Here is a 23,020-nt window from a genome sequence, read left to right as displayed (position 1 = left end):
CCGGCAGAGTGGTATGGACTCAACAACTCGTTGGAAGTCCACTGCAGAAATATTGAACCATGCGCCTCTGTAGACGTCCATAATTGCGAACGTGTTGCCGGTGCAGTGTTTGGTGCACGAACTGAGCTCTCAATTATGTCCCGTATATGTTCTGCGGGATTCATGTTGGACGATTTGCGTACCCAAATCCTTCGCTTGAATTTTCCAGAATGTTCTTCAAACCAGTTGCGAAGGACTGTAGCCCGGTGACAAGGCGGTTGTCCCCATAAACATTCCGTCGTCGTTTCTGAACATGAAGCCCACCAATGGTTGCAAATGGCCTCCAAGTAGCCGTACCATTTCCAGTCAATGATGGGTTCAATTGGACCGGACGACCAGCTCCATTAGACACAGGGTGGTCCATTGATAGTGACCGGGCCACATATCTCACGAAATAAGCACCAAACGGAAAAACTACAAAGAACGAAACTCGTCTAGCTTGAAGGGGGAAACCAGATGGCGCTATGGTTGGCCCGCTAGACAGCGCTGCCATAGGTTGAAAGGTTATCAACTGCGTTTTTCTAAATAGAAACCCCCATTTTTTATTACATATGCGTGTAGTACGTAAAGAAATATGAATGTTTCAGTCAGACCACTTTTTTTGATTTGTGATAGATGGCGCTGTAATAGTCACAAACGTATAAGTACGTGGTGTCACGTAACATTCCGGCAGTGCGGACGTTATTTGCTTCGTGATACATTACCAGAGTTAAAAATGGACCGTTTACCAATTGCGGAAAAGGTTGAAATCCACGATGGCTGAGACAAGTGGAACATCAGCAACCTTGGCGGGTTAATGTATGGTGTGGCATTATGGGAGGAAGGATAATTTTCCCCATTTTATCGATGGCAATCTAAATGGTGCAACGGATGCAGATTTCCTACGTACTGTTCTACCGATGTTACTACAAGATGTTTCACTGCATGACAGAATGGCCATGTACTTCCAAAATGATGGATGTCCGGCACATAGCTCGCGTGCGGTTTAAGCGGTATTGAATAGCATATTTCATGACAGGTGGATTGGTCGTCGAAGCACCATACCATGGCCCGCACGTTCATCGGATCTGACGTCCCCGGATTTCTTTCCTGAGGGGAAAGTTAAAGGATATTTGCTCTCGTGATCCACCGACCACGCCTGACAACATGCGTTAGCGCATTGTCAATGCATGTGCGAACATTACGGAAGGCGAAGTACTCGCTGCTGAGAGAAATGTCGTTACACGTATTTCCAAATGCATTGAGGTTGACGGACATCATTTTGAGCATTTATTGCATTAATGTGGTATTTGCAGGTAATCAAGCTGTTACAGCATGCGTTCTCAGAAATGATACGTTCACAAAGGTACATGCATCACAGTGGAACAACCGAAATACCTACGTTCTATGTTTTAATTTAAAAAACCTACCTGTTACCAACTGTTCGTCTGGAATTGTGAGCCACATGTTTGTGACTATTACAGCGCCATCTATCACAAAGCGACAAAAGTGGTCCAACAAAAACATTCACATTTCTTTACGTACTACACGAATATGAAATAAAAAATGGTGGTTGTTATTTAAAAAAACGCAGTTGATATCCGTTTGACCTATGGCAGCGTCATCTAGCGGGCCAACCATAGCGCCATCTGGTTTCCCCAATCAAGCTAGACAAGTTTCGTTCTTTGTAGTTTTTTCGTTTGATGCTAATTTCGAGATATATTTGGCCCGGTCACGATCAATAGGCCACCCTGTACAAAAACAGCCCAAACCACTATGTAGCCACTACCAGCTTACACAGTGCCTTGTTGACAAGGTGGGTCCACGACTGCGTGGGGTCTGTGCCACACTCGAAATTTCCATCAGCTCTCATCAACTGAAATCGGGACTCATCTGACCATGCCACAGTTTTCCAGTCGTCTAGTCTAACCCATATGGTCAGGAGCCCAGGTGAGGCGGAGCAGGCGATGTCGTGCTGTAAGCAAAGGCACTTGCTTCGGTCGTCTGCCACCATAGTCCATTAACGCCAAATGTCACCGCACTCTTCGAACGGATACGTTCGTCGTACGTCCCACATTGATTTCTGCTGTTATTTCACGCAGTATTGCTCCTCTGTTTGCACTGACACTTCTAAGCAAAAATTGCTGCTGTCTTTCGTTATGTGAAGGCCCTCGGCTACTTTGTGTTGTTGGTGGTGAGAGGTAATGCCAGAAATTTGATATTCTCGGCACACTGTTGACACTCTGGATCTCCGAATATTGACTTCCGCACTGATTTCCGAAATAGGGTGTCCCATGCGTGTTGCTCCAACTACCATTCGGAGTTTAAAGTCTTTTAATTGTCGTCGTATAACCAAAATCATGTTGGACGCCTTTTGACATGAATCGCTTGAGTACAACTCCGCCAATCCACTTCCCTTTTATACGTTGCGTACGCGATTCTACCAGCATTTGTGGCTCTGAGCACTATGCGACTCAACTTCTGAGGTCATCAGTCGCCTCGAACTTAGAACTAATTAAACCTAACTAACCTACGGACATCACACACATCCATGCCCGAGGCAGGATACGAACCTGCGACCGTAGCGGTCGCTCGGTTCCAGACTGTACCAGCATTTGTACATGTCCACATCGCTATCCCATGATTTATGTCAATTCAGTGTATTTCCTGTCTTAAATGAATTGATTTGATGTATTTAAGAAAGCTCTGACTTGGATGAAGTAGCTCCAGTATCTCCATGTGCAGTGACTCGGTTGTTCGAACTTAAAAAAAGAATATGCAATTATATTAAACTACGATAGGCTACTGGAGTGTCACAGGGCTCTACTGTGCACAACGAATGTAGGTGGCCTGGCGAATAACGTCGCAAAAAAACCATGAGGCTGGTTGCTGGTTGTGGATGGTACTGTTTCACATTGAAATGTCGCAATTGAAGCGAAATGAAGGAAGACCTAGAGAGGATCAGTGCATGGAGGAGGGACTAGCAGGTATCCCACAACGTAAGGAAAGGTAACGTACTGCACACAAAAGTGTGGAGGGACCAGATCTTACATGATTACACGATTTCAGAACATGCACTAGAAGCAGTCACATCCTCACTGCTCCGCGAAACTTACGGGATAGGTGGCTAAAGTAACGTACTGCATGCTGCCAAGGGCTCCTAGTGGTGCACAGGAAGCTGGATGTCACATGGCTTGAGGTCAAATTGGGCCTGCCCTGCGAGACGAGGCAGCTGAAGGAAAACACAGGGTTTATCAATCAGCGTAATCAGCGAGCAGACGCCGTGCACTGTGGTTGGTATTGACCGTAGACAGCATTTGGATGACTTTATGCGGGGAAGAACTATTGGGAAACTGGAGTGAAGACAAAGTGTGACGAGTATAGGCCAAGGATCTGCATTGTTCACAACACTGTATCACATGCATGGCGAGCGTTCCGGAACGTACTGCTGCCGGAAGGAGAGGATGTGGTCTACCACGAGTAAATACAGCAGCAGATAACGGCTTCATTGGCAACAGGCAAGCAGTAACCCGCGTCGAACAGAGGGTGTAATGGCGCAATTGTAGCCACATTTAAAAGAAGTGCAGGACACGAAATCTAACGGTCCACATGGACAGCATGGGGGTAGTCTCTTTGCCCGCCGACCAGTACGTTTTGTTTCTTTGCCGCCCGCACATGGGGGGCACCGTTTAAAGTGGCTTCAAGGGCACAAGGACTGGACCTGGAGAAATGGGGTCGCGCCTTCTTGGATGAAAGCAGATTGAGTCGATTGATTCTGGACGTAACATCTCATGGTTAGTGATGCGAACACGTGGTGCGGCCGAGAAAATCGTCGAACATGATCGTTTTGGTGGTCCTTGTGTAATCCATAATGTTGAATGGGCATACTGATCTCCATATCTTTGACCGCAGTACACTCACCGGGCAAACATTCTGTGACACTGTACACCTTGTCCGTGTGCGTCGCTTCATTGTTACGGATGACAAAACGCGAGCGCATCGGACAGCACAGGTGAATCTCTTGGAACGAGAGGATATTCGACGAATTAGCTTGCCTGCCCATCCGCCGACTTAAAGCCGATCGAGCACATGTGCCATGCGTTGCGAAGATCTTTTGCAACGACCAACCAGCAGTTGTTAACAGCGCTGGTGGAGAAATGGAGCCCTCTGCCGTAAGAACGCCTGTAGACAACATTCCATTAGAACTACTGACAGCCTTGGGTGAGCCGGTCCTGACAAAACTGTAGCATCTGGTGAGCAAGATGAGACAGGCGAAATGCCCTCAGACTTCAAGAACAATATAGTAATTCCAATCCCAAAGAAAGCAGGTGTTGACAGATGTGAAAACTACCGAACTATCAGTTTAATAAGTCACGGCTGCACAATACTAAAGCGAATTCTTAACAGACGAATGGAAAGACACGTGAGGCAATACTGACCACTTACCATAGAAGATAGATTAAGGAAAGGCAAACCTACGTTTCTAGCATTTGTAGACTTAGAGAAAGCTTTTGACAATGTTGACTGGAATACTCTCAAATTCTGAAGGTGGCAGGGTTAAAATACAGGGAGCAAAAGGATATTTACAATTTGTACAGAAAGCAGATTGCAGTTATAAGAGTCGAGGAGTATGAAAGGGTAGCAGTGGTTGGGAAGGGAGTGAGACAGTGTTGCAGCCTCTCCCTGATGTTATTCAATCTGTATATTGAGCAAGCAGTAAAGGAAACAAAAGAAAACTTCGGAGTAGGAATTAAAAATCATGGAGAAGAAATAAAAAACTCTGAGGTTCGCGGATGACATTGTAATTCTGTCAGAGACAACAAAGGACTTGGAAGAGCAGCTGAACGGAATGGACAGTGTCTTGAAAGGAGGATATAAGATGAACATCAACAAAAGCAAAACGGTATAATGGAATGTAGTCGAATTAAGTCGGGTGATACTGAGGGAATTAGATTAGGAAATGAGACACTTTAAGTAGTAAAGGAGTTTTGTTATTTGGGGAGCAAAATAACTGATGATGGTCGAAGTATAGAGGATATAAAATGTAGACTGGCAATGACAAGGAAAGCGTTTCTGAAGAAGAGAAATTTGTTAACATCGAGTATAGATTTAAGTGTCAGTAAGCCGTTTCTGAAAGTATTTGAATGAAGTTTAGCAATGTATGGAAGTGAAACGTGGACGATAAATAGTTTGGAGAAGAATAGAAGCTTTCGAAATGTGGTGCTACAGAAGAATGCTGAAGATTAGATGGATAGATCATATAACTAATGAAGATGTATTGAATAGAATTGGGGGGAAGGAGAGGTTGCGACACAACTTGACTAGAAGAAGGGATCGGTTGGTAGGACATGTTCTGAGGCGTCAACGGATCAGAAATTTAGTATTTGAGGGCAGCGTGAAGGGTAAAAATCGTAGAGCGAGACCAAGAGACGAATACACTAAGCAGATTTAGAAGGATGTAGGTTGCAGTAGTTACTGGGAGATGGAGGAGCTCGCACAGGGTAGAGTAGCATGGAGAGCTGGTTCAAACCAGTCTCAGGTCTGAAGACCACAACAACAACACCAACAATGTGAAGAATCAAAAGACTGTATGGTATACTGAAATGTGACGAAATACAGTAATGTAACAATAAAAATTCTGCAACAATAATCTTCAAATTTGTTTGGATCAATTTAACCAAATGGACCTAAAATGTGAGAATTTCTGCTTCAAGTCAGACCCCTAGACAAGCAGCACTGCAGCCAACTCTGCTTGAAAAGATAAGTAAACCAGAAAGTTTATAGTAATCTTCACTCGTCTCAAATCTTCATAAAAGACTAATGTGAACAAGAGCTGCAAGTAGGAAGGAGGGCGTAGATTACATCACGCATGAAGGAGATATAAAAAAGAACAGCGCGTTCCGTCACAATTCAGTTTAGTAAGCGCAAAAGTTTCGTGGTGGCGCTAATACAGCTCCAGCGGCATACGTCACGAGAGAGGCGCCGGCCGCTGTGACCAAGCGGTTCTAGACGCTTCCTTCCGGAACAGCGCTGCTGCTACGGTCGCAAGTTAGAATCCTGCCTCGGGCATGGATTTGTGTAATGTCCTTAGGTTAGTTACGTTTAAGTAGGTCTATTTCTAGGGGACTGATGACCTCAGGTGTTAAGTCCCATAGTGCTTAGAGCCATTTGAACCACAAGAGAGGCGTTATGTACAAATGTGTAGTTTGTGGTTAAAACTGCATTAGTGAATTATCGTGTAAGAGTCAGCCAATGTATTACTGCTTCTTATCCCGCAATGTTAGGATTATAATCGAGGTTACACGGAGACTTAGAACAATCGTTATTTCGCTCATCATTCTCAATAGAAGAGCACAGAACACCTTTGGCCACAAACAAAGACGTGTTTTGGAAAGTAGAAACGTTAATGTATGCTATCTGATAAGAAAGCTACGGGCAGCTCTATGTAACACGAAATCGACCACTAGAAGTTATGATAAACGGACCCGCTGGCGGGGAGTGCTGTGTTGTCGGTATAGAAGCACAAAAAGCAGCATGGGTCGGTCAGGAGAGCTCAGTGATTTCGAACCTGGACTACTCATTGGACGCCACGAGAGCAACATATCCGTCACAGGCCATCTTAAGCTGCCCTAGTCGACTGTTGCTGATCGGATCGGGAAATGGAAACCTGAAACTACAGCAAGACTAGACAGACCTAATGTACTGACGGACAGGTACCATCGAGCATGGCCGAGGGTGGTTGTAAGAAGCAACACGAAATCAGCTGAAGGAATCACTCGTGTGTTCCAAACTGCAGCCAGCAGTTCAGCTAGAACAATGACTGCGCGTAAGGAGTTAAAAACAATGGAGTCCAGTTAACGATCAGGTCTTCAGAAGCCAAACGTTTCTGCAGTCAGTGCTAGGCGACGCTTGAGGTGGAGTGAAGAGTCACTGCACTGGACAGTGGATAACTGGAAACGGGTGGCTGGAGCGAAGGATCATGTTATACCCTTTTGCGATCCGATAGAGGAGTTTGTGTTCTGTGTATGGCTGGAGAATGTTACCTGCAGTCACATGTTGTGTCAACAGTGAAGTGCGGAGGAGGTGACGTTAAGGTAAGGGAGTATTAGCGTGTTGTCTCCTTATTGCACTTAAGGGGCTCCGGAACGCCCTATACTTGCAATGTTAAAATAACGCTTATAAATTACATCTTTCCTCACAAAGTATTTGAGGTAGGAAGTTGAACTTTTTACAGATTATTTATTGGAATATGGGCTACAACTTAACACAGGGATTTTACAAAATTTTAGTTCAGTTATCACAGATGATTTTTTTGCAATTGTAATGAAAATTGACAACATTTTTTTGCAATTTTTTATTTATATATTCAAAAATATCCAATTTTTTGGAAAAAGGCTGTGTTAAATTATGCAGAAGGTACTGTGTAACATTTACTGAAAATTTGAAACAAATATGTTTGGAAGATCCTTAGAAAACATGTAATTAGTATGAGAAAATAAAAGTTTTGGGAATCGAGCGACAAAGATTGGATTAACTTTTTAGTGCATTCCAGGTCCATAGGATGGATTATCTTCATCCTCTGCAAACTCCTCCTCCAGCTTCCTCTTGTTCCTCCTCCTGTTTACTCTTGCTTGTATTTGTAGACTCTTTACAGCCCTGTCTGCATCCCGAAGGCGTTCCTTGTCTAAAGCAAGCATCGCTCGTTGTTGTGTTCGTAGATTTTGCTACCATTTTCTTCAGTTGCAGTTACTGCAACACTGTTCCAAAAGGTGGTCATGTATGAACACTTATCACATTTCAGTTGTATTTCACTAGCAAGTCCTACGTGCTTTATTATGGAGAGTTCCAGACCAACTTCACTACAATGAATACATCTTACACAGTTTGAAAAAATTCCTTTGAGAACCGACATATCAAATATTTTATTCACATCCGATTCGCCCATAAAACATTCATAGTTTTCACTCATTGAACCAAGCTTCTTCTGTGAAGTATTTTCTTTCCCACTTTGACTGCTATGGGCAGGTGTACTTGAGAGGTTAGGTTCACTCACTTGGTTATCGTCTTCATTGTTTACAGTAATAACACATACCTTTGGCTTTCCACATTTCTCCTTTTCTTAAAAGCCTTCAGAGGATTTCTAATAACTTTACTTTTACTCATTATTATACTTCAACAAAACAGAGACTCAAGAAACAGAATTAATTACGAATATTTTCGAGATAACGACAGAGTAAATAAACATGAAACAATCGACAATCACACCAGCGATATACACTCCTGGAAATGGAAAAAAGAACACATTGACGCTGGTGTGTCAGACCCACCATACTTGCTCCGGACACTGCGAGAGGGCTGTACAAGCAATGATCACACGCACGGCACAGCGGACACACCAGGAACCGCGGTGTTGGCCGTCGAATGGCGCTAGCTGCGCAGCATTTGTGCACCGCCGCCGTCAGTGTCAGCCAGTTTGCCGTGGCATACGGAGCTCCATCGCAGTCTTTAACACTGGTAGCATGCCGTGACAGCGTGGACGTGAACCGTATGTGCAGTTGACGGACTTTGAGCGAGGGCGTATAGTGGGCATGCGGGAGGCCGGGTGGACGTACCGCCGAATTGCTCAACACGTGGGGCGTGAGGTCTCCACAGTACATCGATGTTGTCGCCAGTGGTCGGCGGAAGGTGCACGTGCCCGTCGACCTGGGACCGGACCGCAGCGACGCACGGATGCACGCCAAGACCGTAGGATCCTACGCAGTGCCGTAGGGGACCGCACCGCCACTTCCCAGCAAATTAGGGACACTGTTGCTCCTGGGGTATCGGCGAGGACCATTCGCAACCGTCTCCATGAAGCTGGGCTACGGTCCCGCACACCGTTAGGCCGTCTTCCGCTCACGCCCCAACATCGTGCAGCCCGCCTCCAGTGGTGTCGCGACAGGCGTGAATGGAGGGACGAATGGAGACGTGTCGTCTTCAGCGATGAGAGTCGCTTCTGCCTTGGTGCCAATGATGGTCGTATGCGTGTTTGGCGCCGTGCAGGTGAGCGCCACAATCAGGACTGCATACGACCGAGGCACACAGGGCCAACACCCGGCATCATGGTGTGGGGAGCGATCTCCTACACTGGCCGTACGCCACTGGTGATCGTCGAGGGGACACTGAATAGTGCACGGTACATCCAAACCGTCATCGAACCCATCGTTCTACCATTCCTAGACCGGCAAGGGAACTTGCTGTTCCAACAGGACAATGCACGTCCGCATGTATCCCGTGCCACCCAACGTGCTCTAGAAGGTGTAAGTCAACTACCCTGGCCAGCAAGATCTCCGGATCTGTCCTCCATTGAGCATGTTTGGGACTGGATGAAGTGTCGTCTCACGCGGTCTGCACGTCCAGCACGAACGCTGGTCCAACTGAGGCGCCAGGTGGAAATGGCATGGCAAGCCGTTCCACAGGACTACATCCAGCATCTCTACGATCGTCTCCATGGGAGAATAGCAGCCTGCATTGCTGCGAAAGGTGGATATACACTGTACTAGTGCCGACATTGTGCATGCTCTGTTGCCTGTGTCTATGTGCCTGTGGTTCTGTCAGTGTGGTCATGTGATGTATCTGACCCCAGGAATGTGTCAATAAAGTTTCCCCTTCCTGGGACAATGAATTCACGGTGTTCTTATTTCAATTTCCAGGAGTGTATATTGAAACATCACAGGTTGGCCACAACACATACTTTATCTCACATCACTAAAATGTACCTGATGAACACGGACGTTAATAATAACACCATTTGACAGCAGTTTAACAGCGCCACAGTGGGTCACGCCCATGTAGAACACATTTCAAAAAAAATTTAAAATATTTGTAGTCTTCGGAATTGAATAAATTATATATCTATTAAAAAGTAATAGTCTGCAGATTCAGAAAACGCAAAAAAGTAAAAATTGAACTTTTCATGATTTTGAGCCTTTCCGGAGCCCCTTAAGAAAACCAACACTAAATGCGGAAGGATGTTGACACATTTTACAGAAATGTGTTCTGCGTAGAGTAGGGAAATAATTCAGAGACGATGATTGATTGTAACTGCATGATAACGCGTCCTATCATAAAGTAGCATGTGTGTGGCACTCGTTTAAGGAGAAGACTAACTGTCCTGTAATTGACTATCCTGTCAGCTCGACTTGAAACCAGTGGAATACATCAGCGATGAATCAGAACGTAGACTTCGATCCAGTCCAATATCACGAATTCCTCCGGTATCAGCTTTTTAGGAAGAATAGGCTGTCGTTCCTACACAGTTTGGTTCACATGGCTCTGAGCACTATGGGACAACATCTGAGGTCATCAGTCAGCTAGGACGTAGAACTACTTAAACCTAAGAACAACACACACATCCATTACCGAGGCAGGATTCGAACCCGCGACCGTAGCGTTCGCGCGGTTCCAGAATCAAGCGCCTAAAGACGCTTGGCCACACCGGCCGGCGTTCCTACGCGACTTTAGAGACCTCAATGAAAGTGTTCACAGCAGAATTGAGGCCATAATAATGCCGAACGGCGCACATCCGATATCGAAGTCCTTTAAAACGTGTCGGGAACTTTTTCTCATATAATTTAGCAGCAGCCGAAAGTAACGACACAGACTTCATGTCCTTATTCGATCTCACATATCCTGTAACTTTCCACAGTTGTTGGCAACTTTGTTATCGTATTTCGGTGCCATCTATCAAGACATTTACATACTTAGCATGCCTTTGTTATGCTAAATAGAACCGGCAATGCTAGAAACAAATAGGTACCTACAACACTATCAAAATATCAATATACACTGAAGAGCCAAAGAAACTGGTACACCTGCCTAATATCGGGTAGCGCCCTGCGAGCACGCAGAAGTGCCGCAACACGACGTGACGGGGACTCAACTAATGTCTGAAGTAGTGCTGGAGAGAACTTACACCATGGATCCTGCAGGGCTGTCCGTAAATACGTTTGAGTGCGAGGTGGTGCGGGTATCTTCTGAACACGAAGTTGCAAGGCATCCCAGCCATCCTCAATAATGTTCATGCCTGGGGAATTTGGTGGCCAGCGGAAGTGTTTAAACTCAGAAGAGTGTTCCTGGAGCCACTCTCTAGCAGTTCTGGACGAGTGGGGTGTCGCATTGTGCTTCTAGAATTGCCTAAGACCGTTGGAATGCACAATGCACATGAATGGATAAAGGTGATCAGGCAGGATGCTTACGTACGTGTCAGAGTCTTATCTAGACGTATCAGGGGTCCAGTGTCACTGCAACTACACTTGCCCCACAGCAGTTCAGAGCCTCAACCAGCTGACGTGCAGGGTGCATTTATTCGTGAAATTATCTCCACACCCGTACACGTTCATTCGTTCGACAAAATTTGATACGAGCCTCGTCCGACAAGACAACATGTATCCAGTCATCAACAGTCCAATATCGACGGTTCCAGTCGAGGCCTTGTGTCGCGCAGTCATCAAAGGGCAGTCATCAAGGGTATAGGAGTGGGCCTTTGGCTGCGGAAGCTCAAATCGATGACGTTTCGTAGAATGGTTCGCACCCTGACACTTGTTGATGGCCCAGCATTGACATCTGCAGTAATTTGCGGAACGGTTGCACTTCTGTCACGTTGAACGATTCCCTCCAGTCGTGGTTAGTCCCCTTCTTGCAGCATCTTTTTCCGGCCGCAGCGATGTCGGAAATATGATGTCTTACCGGATGGCAGATATTCAGGGTACACTCGTGAAATGGTCGTACGGGAAAATCCCCACTTCATCGCTGCCTCGGAGATGCCGTGTCGCATCGCTCGTGCGGCGACTGTAACACCACGGTCAGACTCACTTAAATCTTGATAACCTGCCACTGTAGCACCAGTAACCGATCTGACAATTTCGCCAGGCAGTTATTGTCTTATATAGGAGTTGCCGACTGCAGCGCCGTGTTCTGCCTAATAAGCATACCTGTACGAGATTCTTTGGCGCTTCTGTGTAATACGCAGGTTAATGGAGCATCTGAGCATAACTGACAGATATAGTAACAGGTATGCGAGAATGAATCACCAGTCACTCTGCGGATTACCTATCACTGTAAAAGAAGATGTACACTCAGACATGTACTACATGGAACGAACCTGAATTTCAGGGCGGAGCCGTAAGTGTAGCTACTACCTGTTTTAAAAATATCACTCGATATTAACAGTTCTGGAAACATTGACTCATTATGTAAATCTGAATGGCAAATATTCAAACAGCACTCCGTCTTCAGGCCACAAGTCGCCCATCGGGACCATCCGACCGCCGTGTCATCCTCAGTTGAGGATGCGGATAGGAGGGGTGTGTGGTCAGCACACCGCTCTCCCGGTCGTTGTGATGGTTTTCTTTGACCGGAGCCGCTACTATTCGGTCGAGTAGCTCCTCAATTGGCATCACCGGGCTGAGTGCACCCCGAAAAATGGCAACAGCGCATGGCAGCTGGATGGTCACCCATCCAAGTGCCGGCCACACCCGACGGCGCTTAACTTCGGTGATCTCACGGGAATCGGTTTATCCACTGCGGCAAGGCCGTTGCCCAAATATTCAAATAGTACCTAGTAATTTGATTTGGTAATATATAATTGAAAAATATATTTTTAATGCACTCGTTTCTTTTGTGGAGGCGCCGCCTCAGAGTCAAGCCTGGTCAAGGTATAGTGTAATGTGCAAGTAGTGGGCGCTTGGTGTGTGGTAGCGGTGTGGGTGGTTAGCCAGACGGGCAGACACAGGCAGAGGCGGGCGGCAGTCGAGGTGCGGCCGCTCCGCTGAGTCAGCGACTGGCGGGACTGAGGCTCGGCCCTCCGCTGGAGTGGAGCGCGTGAGTGGCCCTCTCACGGCACGGCTGGGCCAGGACCCACTCCCCTGTGTGCCGCCGATAAAGGGAGGAAAGGATGGCGCGGGGCGGCAGGGCGCTCCGGGAAAGCAAAGGGCAGCGGCCCATCGATCTCCCGCCCTGCGCCGTCCCAGTCACCAAAAAACTCTGCCAGCCCGCTGCCCAGACCCCCCAGCCATCGAGACCGTCCCAGCGCGTGTCCTGCAACTTCCTATGGTGCTCACTGGCCGCGCGCGAACACACACACACACACACACACACACACAACACGCTCGCGCAGACACTCACATACAGTCACCAGTGGCGTTCCACATATTAATTCTAGAAATATGTACGAATATGAAATTCTTCAACCGAAACACAGTATAAACAGTTCCTCCGGCACCGAGCTATTTTTAACTGACTGGGCACTCAGCCGTGGATGGCTCGTGTTCCCACCATCACGTAATTTACACCCTTTTCTTAACGTACTTCCATCTCACTACGTTAATTAGAATTACTACTATCACTGACCCCCCCCCCCCCCAGAACCATGGATCTTGCCGTTGGTGGGGAGGCTTGCGTGCCTCAATGAGACAGATAGCCGTACCGTAGGTGCAACCACAACGGAGGGGTATCTGTTGAGAGGCCAGACAAACGTGTGGTTCCTGAAGAGGGGCAGCAGCCTTTTCAGTAGTTGCAGGAGCAACAGTCTGGACGATTGACTGATCTGGCCTTGTAACACTAACCAAAACGGCCTTGCTGTTTTGGTACTGCGAACGGCTGAAAGCAAGGGGAAACTACAGCCGTCATTTTTCCCGAGGGCATGCAGATTTACTGTATGATTAAATGATGATGGCGTCCGCTTGGGTAAAATATTCCGTTTCTAGCATTTGTAGACTTACAGAGAGCTTTTGACAATGTTGACTTGAATACTCTCTTTCAAATTCTATAGGCGGCAGGGGTAAAATACAGGGAGCGAAAGGCTATTTACAATTTGTACAGAAAGCAGATGGCAGTTGTAGGAGTCGAGGGACATGAAAGGGAAGCGGTGGTTGGGAAGGGATTGAGACAGGGTTGTAGCCTCTCCCCGATGCTATTCAATCTGTATATAGAGGAAGCAGTAAAGGAAACATAAGAAAAGTGCGGAGTAGGTATTAAAATCCACGGAGAAGAAATAAAAACTTTGAGGTTCGCCGATGACATTGTAATTCTGTCAGAGGCAGCGAAGGACTTGGAGAGCAGTTGAACGGAATGGACAGTGTCTTGAAAGGAGGGTATAAGATGAACATCAACAAAAGCAAAACGAGGATAATAGAATGTTAAGTCGGGCGATGCTGAGGGAATTAGATTAGGAAATGAGACACTTAAAGTAGTAAAGGAGTTTTGCTATTTGGGGAGAAAAATAACTGATGATGGTCGAAACTGAGAGGATATAAAATGTAGTCTCGCAATTGCAAGGAAAGTGTTTCTGAAGAAGAGAAATTTGTTAACATCGAGTATAGATTTAAGTGTCAGGATGTCGTTTCTGAATGTATTTGTATGGATTGTAGCCATGTATCGAAGTGAAACATGGACGATAAATAGTTTAGACAAGTTTGTTGAGACGACCATTCACCTAGTGTAGTACAAATGTGATTCATCCGAAAACTCGACACACCTCCAATGATGGACGTCGAACCCCAATCTTCTCGATCCCCACGTGCCCACTGCAACATATCAGCTCATAGGGATGGTTTGCTGTGCAGCCCCTTGCTCAACAATGTCCGAAAAACGGTGTGCTCCGAGACACTTTTGCGTGCACCAGCACTGTACATGCATACTCGGCAAGACACCTGACGGTGTGTGGCAGAGGGTACTTTGAGTACCTCTATCAGTTCTCCATTCTATTTCAGTCTCGTATTGTTCGTGGAAAGAAAGATTGTCGGTATGCCTCTGTGTGGGCTCTAATCTCTCTGATTTTATCCTCACGGTCTCTTCGCGACATATACGTAGGAGGGAGCAACATACTGCTTGACTCCTCGGTGAAGGTATGTTCTCGAAACTTCAACAAAAGCCCGTATCGAGCTACTGAGCGTCTCTCCTGCAGAGTCTTCCACTGGAGTTTATCATCTCCGTAATGCTTTCGCGATTACTAAATAATCCTGTAACGAAGCGCGCTGCTCTCCGTGGGATCTTCTGTATCTCTTCTATCAACCCTATCTGGTACGGATCCCACACCGGTGAGCAATATTCAAGCAGTGGGCGAACAAGTGTACTGTAACCTACATCCTTTGTTTTCGGACTGCATTTCGTTAGGATTCTTCCAATGAGTCTCTGTCTGGCATCTGCTTTACCGACGATTAATTTTATAGGGTCATTCCATTTTGAATCACTGCTAATGCCTACTCCCAGATTATTTATGGAATTAACTGCTTCCAGTTGCTGACCTACTATATTGTAGCTAAATGATGAAGGATCTTTCTTTCTATATATTCGCAGCACATTACACTTGTCTACATTGAGATTCAATTGCCATTCCCTGCACCATGCGTCGATTCGTTGCAGATCCTCCTGCATTTCGGTACAATTTTCCATTGTTATATATCGAAAGGAATTTTTTTTTTCGTCTGTCCACTCGGCGCCTCACAGAGGCACGTTATTGTGTTACACGGTGTTGTTTCCTATGACCCTTCTAAGATTCCTGTCTGCTTTACCTATATGAGAAGCAAGCTACTGTTAGAAAGCTGCCATCTCACACTTACAGAATCCTCACAGCTCAGCTACTGTGTACAACCGAGAACATAGACCCAAACGTACCTGTAGCTTTCACAAAACCTGCATAGTGTCCACGGGTAAGTTGCTGTCCTGTGGGTAGACTGGGGCCGTCTTCCCTTCATTTTCACCCAAGGCTCATTGTTACCCACTTTCCAGGACCTTTACTGTACTTTACAACGCCCTTACCGCAGAAAAACGCTTTAGGGACTTGGGAGCGGTGGTTATCTCGTGCAGAAAATTCTAACAACACTTCTACGGTCATCCGGACGGCCACACCGTTACCTACAATCCGTATCGTGTGAGCTAGCAACGGGCGCCCCCTCATCCTCTCCAGTACACACAGCAGCCTTTAGCGAGTGCTGTCCTACATGGCAGCAGCATCACCTCTTACGACCTGCATTAAGTTAATGGTGCCATTTGGCCCACTTTGATCTGCTGTGTGTCTTTGACATTGCCAGCCAAGCCAAACATAATTCTCAAGAAATAAAATGCCGACATGTACTTCATGTATTGGGAATCACTACTGGATAATCTTTAATAAAAATTAAAGGAAAGTGCTATTTTCAAATCAAATTCATTCGACTACATATCACTCTGTGCAATTTGCATATCAAATATAGAGTATGAAGTGGTCACTTTCACCATCTTTCACCCTTTCTACTTCGAGCGTCATTAGCTACTTTGCTGCTCAGATACCGGATCTGACACAGTATGACAAACAAAAGTGTGTCACAAATGCTCAGTGAACTTGAATTAGAATCCTCGAAAGAAATCTTCGTACATCCATATTTAAATTGGATTATGGTGGGACACAGCTGGGTATAATTTTTATTAAAAATGAAACTCCTCCAGCCGTACTTATTATTTTGAAAGAAAGGCGACTTAGCTCTCGTGATTTCGCACTGGATAAATTTAGAAACCGTATATTCGAGGAAGACAATGTTATCCCATCCATACGATTCATGAGGAGAAGGCAACAGACATTAGCAAAAACCGCCACTGTTCCCTCTCTGAATAAGAGTGGATTAGGGAATATAATCGATAATACTGGCACGGTATTCCCTCCACCATGCACTTTGTGACGGTTTGCAGAGTATATATGTAGATACATGTATGTAAGCCTGCAAGGCTTTCGTGGCCGTTGTCACTGTTCTAGCAGCAGTGGACACCAAAAGATCCTGAGAAGAGGGGTCGAGACGTCGAACATTTTAGAAGAAACATGACGCGGCCTAATAACCCGGAAGATTTTAACTATGGTATAATAAAAGAATTTATTATTTATTCATCACTGGCGTTGGTAAGATCGATTGTATTGCCAACATCCTCTGAAGGCTGCCAAGCCAAGATATGTCGTTTGTGAGCTACGTTGAGGTTCTAACGCTTTATTCTATGAAAATTCTTATCAAAGAGGATGTTGCTGAGTGATCCATTATTTGTTGGAATGTACTATAGTGCATGTACTGGAAAATCTGGCCCTTTGTAGTTCCAGCCATGTTGGCGGAAGCTGACGGCGGATCATCTGATGGAAAATTTATGGAGGAAAGTTCTGCTGTATTTATTTATGTGAAATTTATGTCACATCGATTATGAGACAAGTGCAACAATGTTCAGACTTCTAACAAGAACGCAGGGTCGCAGATCGAGCAGAACAAATGGGAAACGCAAGAAAGGAAGTAAGAAAGGAGAGGCAAATTAACATTCTGTCGACGTCTAACCTGTTGGAAACACAGAAAAAGCTCCGACTGGGCACTCGTTGTAAAGTGGCCAAGGAGAGGCATGGAGAACCTAAACAACGAATTACGAACATAACTTCAATACTACTTTTATACGTCTGTAGGCAGACAGGAAGTGTCAAGGTTCCAGAACCATTCCAGTATACTTTATTATTAAAAAAAATAGAATTTTGTACTTTATATCCAACTTTGTTAACAAATATTTCCTTTGGCTCGTTACCTTCCACTAGGAACGTAGGTTCACTCAGCAACTGTGACCTGATTTATAAATGATAGAAGACAGCAATCGGTCGTCATTTTTTGCAGGTTTTATTTGGCAAATAGATTTCGGCTAGTGCCTAGCCATTATCGGTGCACTACTTTGTAATCTCAATGCGTGTCAGTTCCCTGTTGTTGGGTCGTCAGTCACAGTTCTTTGAATACTGCTCGAATGCATTGATATTGGCAAGGCAGTAGCCGAAATCTGGATTTGCCAAATAAAACTGCAAAAGAGGACGACTGATTCTCTACCATTTATAATTGTATTTCCTTTGACGCATGTGTGCCGCTTCCATACTACCTGTTCTCACTTGGGATGTTGTTTTTTACCTCTTTTTCGTGAGGATACCTATTCAAAGATCATATATTGTGTACCCTTTACGAAGAAACTGGCTAGTTTTGCCAATATTGGGAACCCCAATCGAACACGCTACCATTACTTTGCAAACAATCTTGATCCTCAAGGTGAAACTCATTCTGCCCTGTTATAATTTAGGACCAGTATCAGTACATTTTATTGGGTGGACGGGCTATGCAGGGAGCCAGTTTAGGACAGGGGTGTCGCGTACGCACCTCCCGGCCCTTGGAGTCGCGGTAGCGCACCCACTTGCCCAGCTTGGGCCGCCAGTACTCGAGCATGTAGGCCTCGGCGAACTCCTGGCCCTGGCCGTTGCCGAAGCGGCCCTGCGTCTCGGTGGCGGTGACCAGGTGCACCTGCCGCAGGTCCACCTCCAGCCACTCCTTGGGCTCCATCGTCGCCTGCTGCTTGGGGCACCACGCACCGCCCTGCCGCTCCGTGCGGACCCTGCCAACAGTACAAGTAAACCATGAGTCTCTCTTTCTCTGTTTGTTAAGCGTCTTTGGAATCTGTGTAGGATCTACAGCGGATAGGCAATATAATGTGAACAGTGGCAGTACGATGGTTTTGTTTGGCGTTCAACAACACAGGTAAGGAGTGTGTCGCACTTTACTGTGCGTCTTCAGTACGGACTAGACATCAGTGCAGGTTGTTTACGAGTAGTGCACACTTCGTATTTGCATTCAGAGGCCGAGGTCGACGTGCAATGCAAGACCTATCATAGAAAGAGGGCATTTTTCAGGGGCCGATTAGCTGGAAGGACGTCGTCGTGTAAACGTAATAGTGGGCGCAAATCAAAACTAAGTGGCAGAGATTGTAGTAGACTAAGGCGAATTGTGTCAAAACAACGCAAACCTGCGGCAGCTTCAGTGACTGCAGAGCTCAATAGCCATCTTCGAGAAGCCGTATCTATCGCCACTGTCCGCCGAGAACTTCATAAAGAGAATACTGATGGACGAGCTGTTATACCGAAACCATTCGAGAAGGCAACCAACGCTGAGAAGTGTAAAACATGGTGAGAGGAGCATAAATCCTGGACGGCTAATCACTGGAAACACGTCGTATTATCTGACGAGACATTATCACAAGAACATAAAACAGTTACAAGTAACTAAGGTTGGCGGATAAACGAGACAAGGGGCCGATAGGTAGGTTACTACATTCCACTGAAGAGGCCAAAATCTTATGACCACTTGCTTAATGGCATGTTTGTCCGAACGAAGTACATAAATGATTTTACGTATCAGAGATCCGACAGTTTGTTGGTGGGTTTGTGAAAGTATGTGGTATTACATGTCTACGCACAGGTTACGTAATTCGCGCAAATAACGGACCGCAGTTTTGCGAACACGGTGATGGCGACCGATAGTGACCCAGGTGAATTCCATAGGACATACATCAGGTGAATCTGGTCACTGAGACATCAACGTGAGTTCACTATGATCCTCCATACACCACTTTTTCCAACATCGGGCCTGGTTTACGTCAGGATAGTGCCAAAAGCAGCCTACAGTCCTAGCTGCTTCATTCCAACGGTTAAGCAAGGAGGTGGAAGTGTGATGGTGTGGGTAGCTGATCCCACCATTATTCTCAAAGGTCGTGTTACAGCCAACGATTGTGCGATCATGTTAGGTGGTCAGGTGCACCCCATGATTCAAACGTTGATCCTCGACAATGATGCCATATTTCAGGAAGATAGTGCACCCATTCAGACAGCCAGGACAGTACAATCGTGGTATCAGGAACATGCAACTGAACTGCAGCGTCATCCCTGGCCAGCACAGTCCCCGGACTCAAACACTATCGAACCTTTGTGGGCGCCGGCCGGAGTGGCCGAGCGGTTCTAGGCGCTTCAGTCTGGAACCGCGCGACCGCTACGATTGCAGGTTCGAATCCTGCCTCGGGCATGGATGTGTGTAATTTCCTTAGGTTAGTTAGGTTTAAGTAGTTCTAAGTTCTAGGGGACTGATGACTTCAGATGTTAAGTCACATAGTGCTCAGAGCCATTTGAACCATTTTGACCCTTTTTGGGCGCTATTGGAGCGCAGACTCCGGAGCAGATTACTCCGGAGCAGATTTCCTCACCAATACAGTAGTTAGAGGAAATTCTGATCAAAGTGTGGCATAACATTGCACTGGAGACTATACAATCACTATATGCCAGTATTCCAAGAAGAATCGCAGCTGTATTACGGGCAAATGGGGTTCCAACCCCTTATTGATAAAAATATGGTTCAAATGGCTCTGAGCACTATGGAACTTAACATCTGAGGTCATCAGTCCCCTACACTTAGAACTACTTAAACCTAACTAACCTAAGGACGGTGGGCTCCATGTTGTTCCCAAGTCGTGCAGCGACCGTAAACCATAAAATTACCAAGTATGCAGCAACCACTCGCAAAAACATGATTTTCAACTGGTTTCTGCATATTTGGTAATTTTAACCAAAGGAGATCACACACATCCATGCCCGAGCCAGGATTCGAACCAGCGACCGTAGCAGTGGCGAGGTTCCAGACTGAAGCGCCTAGAACCACTCGGCCGCAACGGCCGGCTTTTATTAATAAACCATTTCGAGATAAGTACAGGTGTTCACATTATTCTGCCTATCCCCTGTATGTTAGGTTAAAGCAAAACGTAATACAATTTTTGGTTGCAACAGGGGAACATCATAAAACAGTATCTGTAATAACCACCCCAGTGCGGATGAAGCTGGATTCCTGTTTGAAAATTTCGCGCTGCCACAACGATGTTCACGGACAAAAAAAGGTCACCCATTTTGAATGCGGGCGTCTGTTTGTTGTTGTTCTCATGTAGTGATTTATGAAGACGGAAAAAATCGAGATTCGAGTTGTGATTAAGTACTTCACACAGAAAGGTATGAAAGCAAAGGTAATTTCAAGCAGGTTTTCGGAACACGTTTTGTGCTGGCGTACGCCTTTGCCAGAACACCGGTCGGCTCTAGGAAACTGTATCTCACGCGCTGAACTAAGCGCAAGACCATGCACGCCCCCCCACGCTATGCGCCGATAACGACCCCTGACCAGCGTGCATATAGCTCGCCGCCGCCGACGGAGCTGTCTCAATCTCTGAATCTCAGTACCTCAGTACGTCGCATCGGGACTCAGATCGCATGGCGCCTCAATACACACCTCACTGTGCTGTAGTCTTCCACATTGATAGTCGTCACCTCGCACCTTAGCTAGCTGTGAGGGAACGGTAGTCATTGTATATAGCTGTATATGGACATGGACAAGACTCAAGAAGTATTATATGTTTTCTAATTGCTGTTAACCACAGAACTTCAGATTGGACATCATTGAAGTTAAGTACTCAATTGGTTCCTGTAATAAAGTGTATTTTAAGCACGTGTGCAGATTGTGTTGTAGTGAGAGGAAACCGGCCACCCAGCTTTCATACCACCCTCTCCTCATCCAGTCAGGAACCACGAAACGTTACAAGAGGGCACAGCCACAATACACTTGAGGACTTCCTCCTTCATATTCAACCGTTGCCATGGGGACAAACGAGCTTAACTTTGGTGGTCGGCCAAGATAGGCATCTCACAAATTATTGCAAAAGTGTATAAAATAGTCATCTGAGATTGCCGACTGAAAGTGCGGGAACTGCTGAAGCTATAGTAATGTCATCTGAACGGCTATGTATTATTTTAACAGTGGAATTGGATATAAGACAATTATCTGCTACATGGGTGTCGAGATTCTTACCAGAGGATGAGATACGCGTCATAACGCAAATGTCCGAATAACGTTTAGCCTGTTTTCAGGCTGCTAACAAGATTTTTGCCCCGGTTTGTAACCACAGATGAAACTTGAGTCCACTACTACACCCTAAAGGCACATCAACCGTCAAAGCAGTGTCAACGTGTTAATGCAGCACCGCCAGAGAAAGCAAGGGCAATACGCTTGTAGGAAAGATCATCGCGTCGGTTTTCTGACAGGGATTCTGTTGATAGGTTATTATCGTGTGTGTGAAATCTTATGGGACTTGACTGCTAAGGTCATCAGTCCCTAAGCTTACACACAACCTAAATTATCCTAAAGACAACCACACACACCCATGCCCGAGGGAGGACACGAACCGCCGCCGGGACCAACCGAGATTATTATCCCACTGCTCAAACAATTACAGGATAATACTACGCTAACCTCCTGGACCAACTACAGCAAATGTCACGTCCAAGATGGGCAGCTTTGGCAAGGAAGCACAACGCACGCCCCTACACTCATGTGTCGTTACAATGCCAAAAATACATAGACTAAGATACGAATGGTGGCCACAGCTGCATGGTTTGGCTGATTTGGCTTCATTAAGCTTCCATCTCTTCCCTAACCCGAAAATTTTGCTCACTGGACGGAGATTCCATTCAAACTAGAAAGTGGCAGCCGAAGTTGAGGCATATTTTGCAGGTCTGGAGGAATCTGATTTTCTGAATTGGATTAAGGCACTGGAAAATCGGTCGACCAAGTGCATGACGGTACAGGGAGAATATACTGAAAAAATACCAAAGTTTCGGTCAGGAAATTTGATTCCTTCTATTCCACTCCGAATACTAATATATCAGTCCCATATTTGGATCGTTACTTACTTTCACATCCCAAGAAATCAGCAGGTCTGGGAATTGGAGAAGTCTTCAAATCAGATTTCTATGTCGTCCACCCTACCTCAGAAATTCTATCGAAGTCTGCTGTATACACAACGGTAAATGAGGAAATCTGAGAAATGAGGAGGGCGAAGGAAGGAGAAGAAGGTGGAATTATGTCCCAAAAGCCCTCCTGCATTGCAACTCGTAATTTGGTTATGTTGGTACCATACAGTTGTGCTGTTATTGTGAAGAAGAAATGCGTAATATAGTTCCTTTCCGTTTCTCTTTTTTTTTTGCTGTCACATTATGAATGAGTTATTCACAATAAACGTACGGTTAGATGTCTTCGGAGTAACGATTTGTCCATCAAAAGCACATTGTGTTTTACGGTTGCCGAGATTGTGCATTTTTTAAACGATTACAAAGTGCAGAGTG

General features: G+C 45.8%; 1 protein-coding gene across 1 annotated transcript in view; it reads right to left on the bottom strand.

Annotated features, from left to right (window-relative positions):
- LOC126259594 (discoidin domain-containing receptor tyrosine kinase B-like) overlaps window positions 1-23,020 on the bottom strand; it is a 416,947-nt gene that overhangs the window by 159,490 nt on the left and 234,437 nt on the right. The window contains exon 4 of the mRNA XM_049956504.1: window positions 18,195-18,426. Within this exon, the coding sequence (XP_049812461.1) occupies window positions 18,195-18,426 (232 nt within the window). The remainder of the gene's footprint in view (window positions 1-18,194; window positions 18,427-23,020) is intronic.

The sequence above is a fragment of the Schistocerca nitens genome, chromosome 5 (genome assembly GCF_023898315.1).
Source record: "Schistocerca nitens isolate TAMUIC-IGC-003100 chromosome 5, iqSchNite1.1, whole genome shotgun sequence".
Lineage (NCBI taxonomy): Eukaryota > Metazoa > Arthropoda > Insecta > Orthoptera > Acrididae > Schistocerca > Schistocerca nitens.
This window is presented reverse-complemented; position numbering and strand designations above follow the sequence as displayed.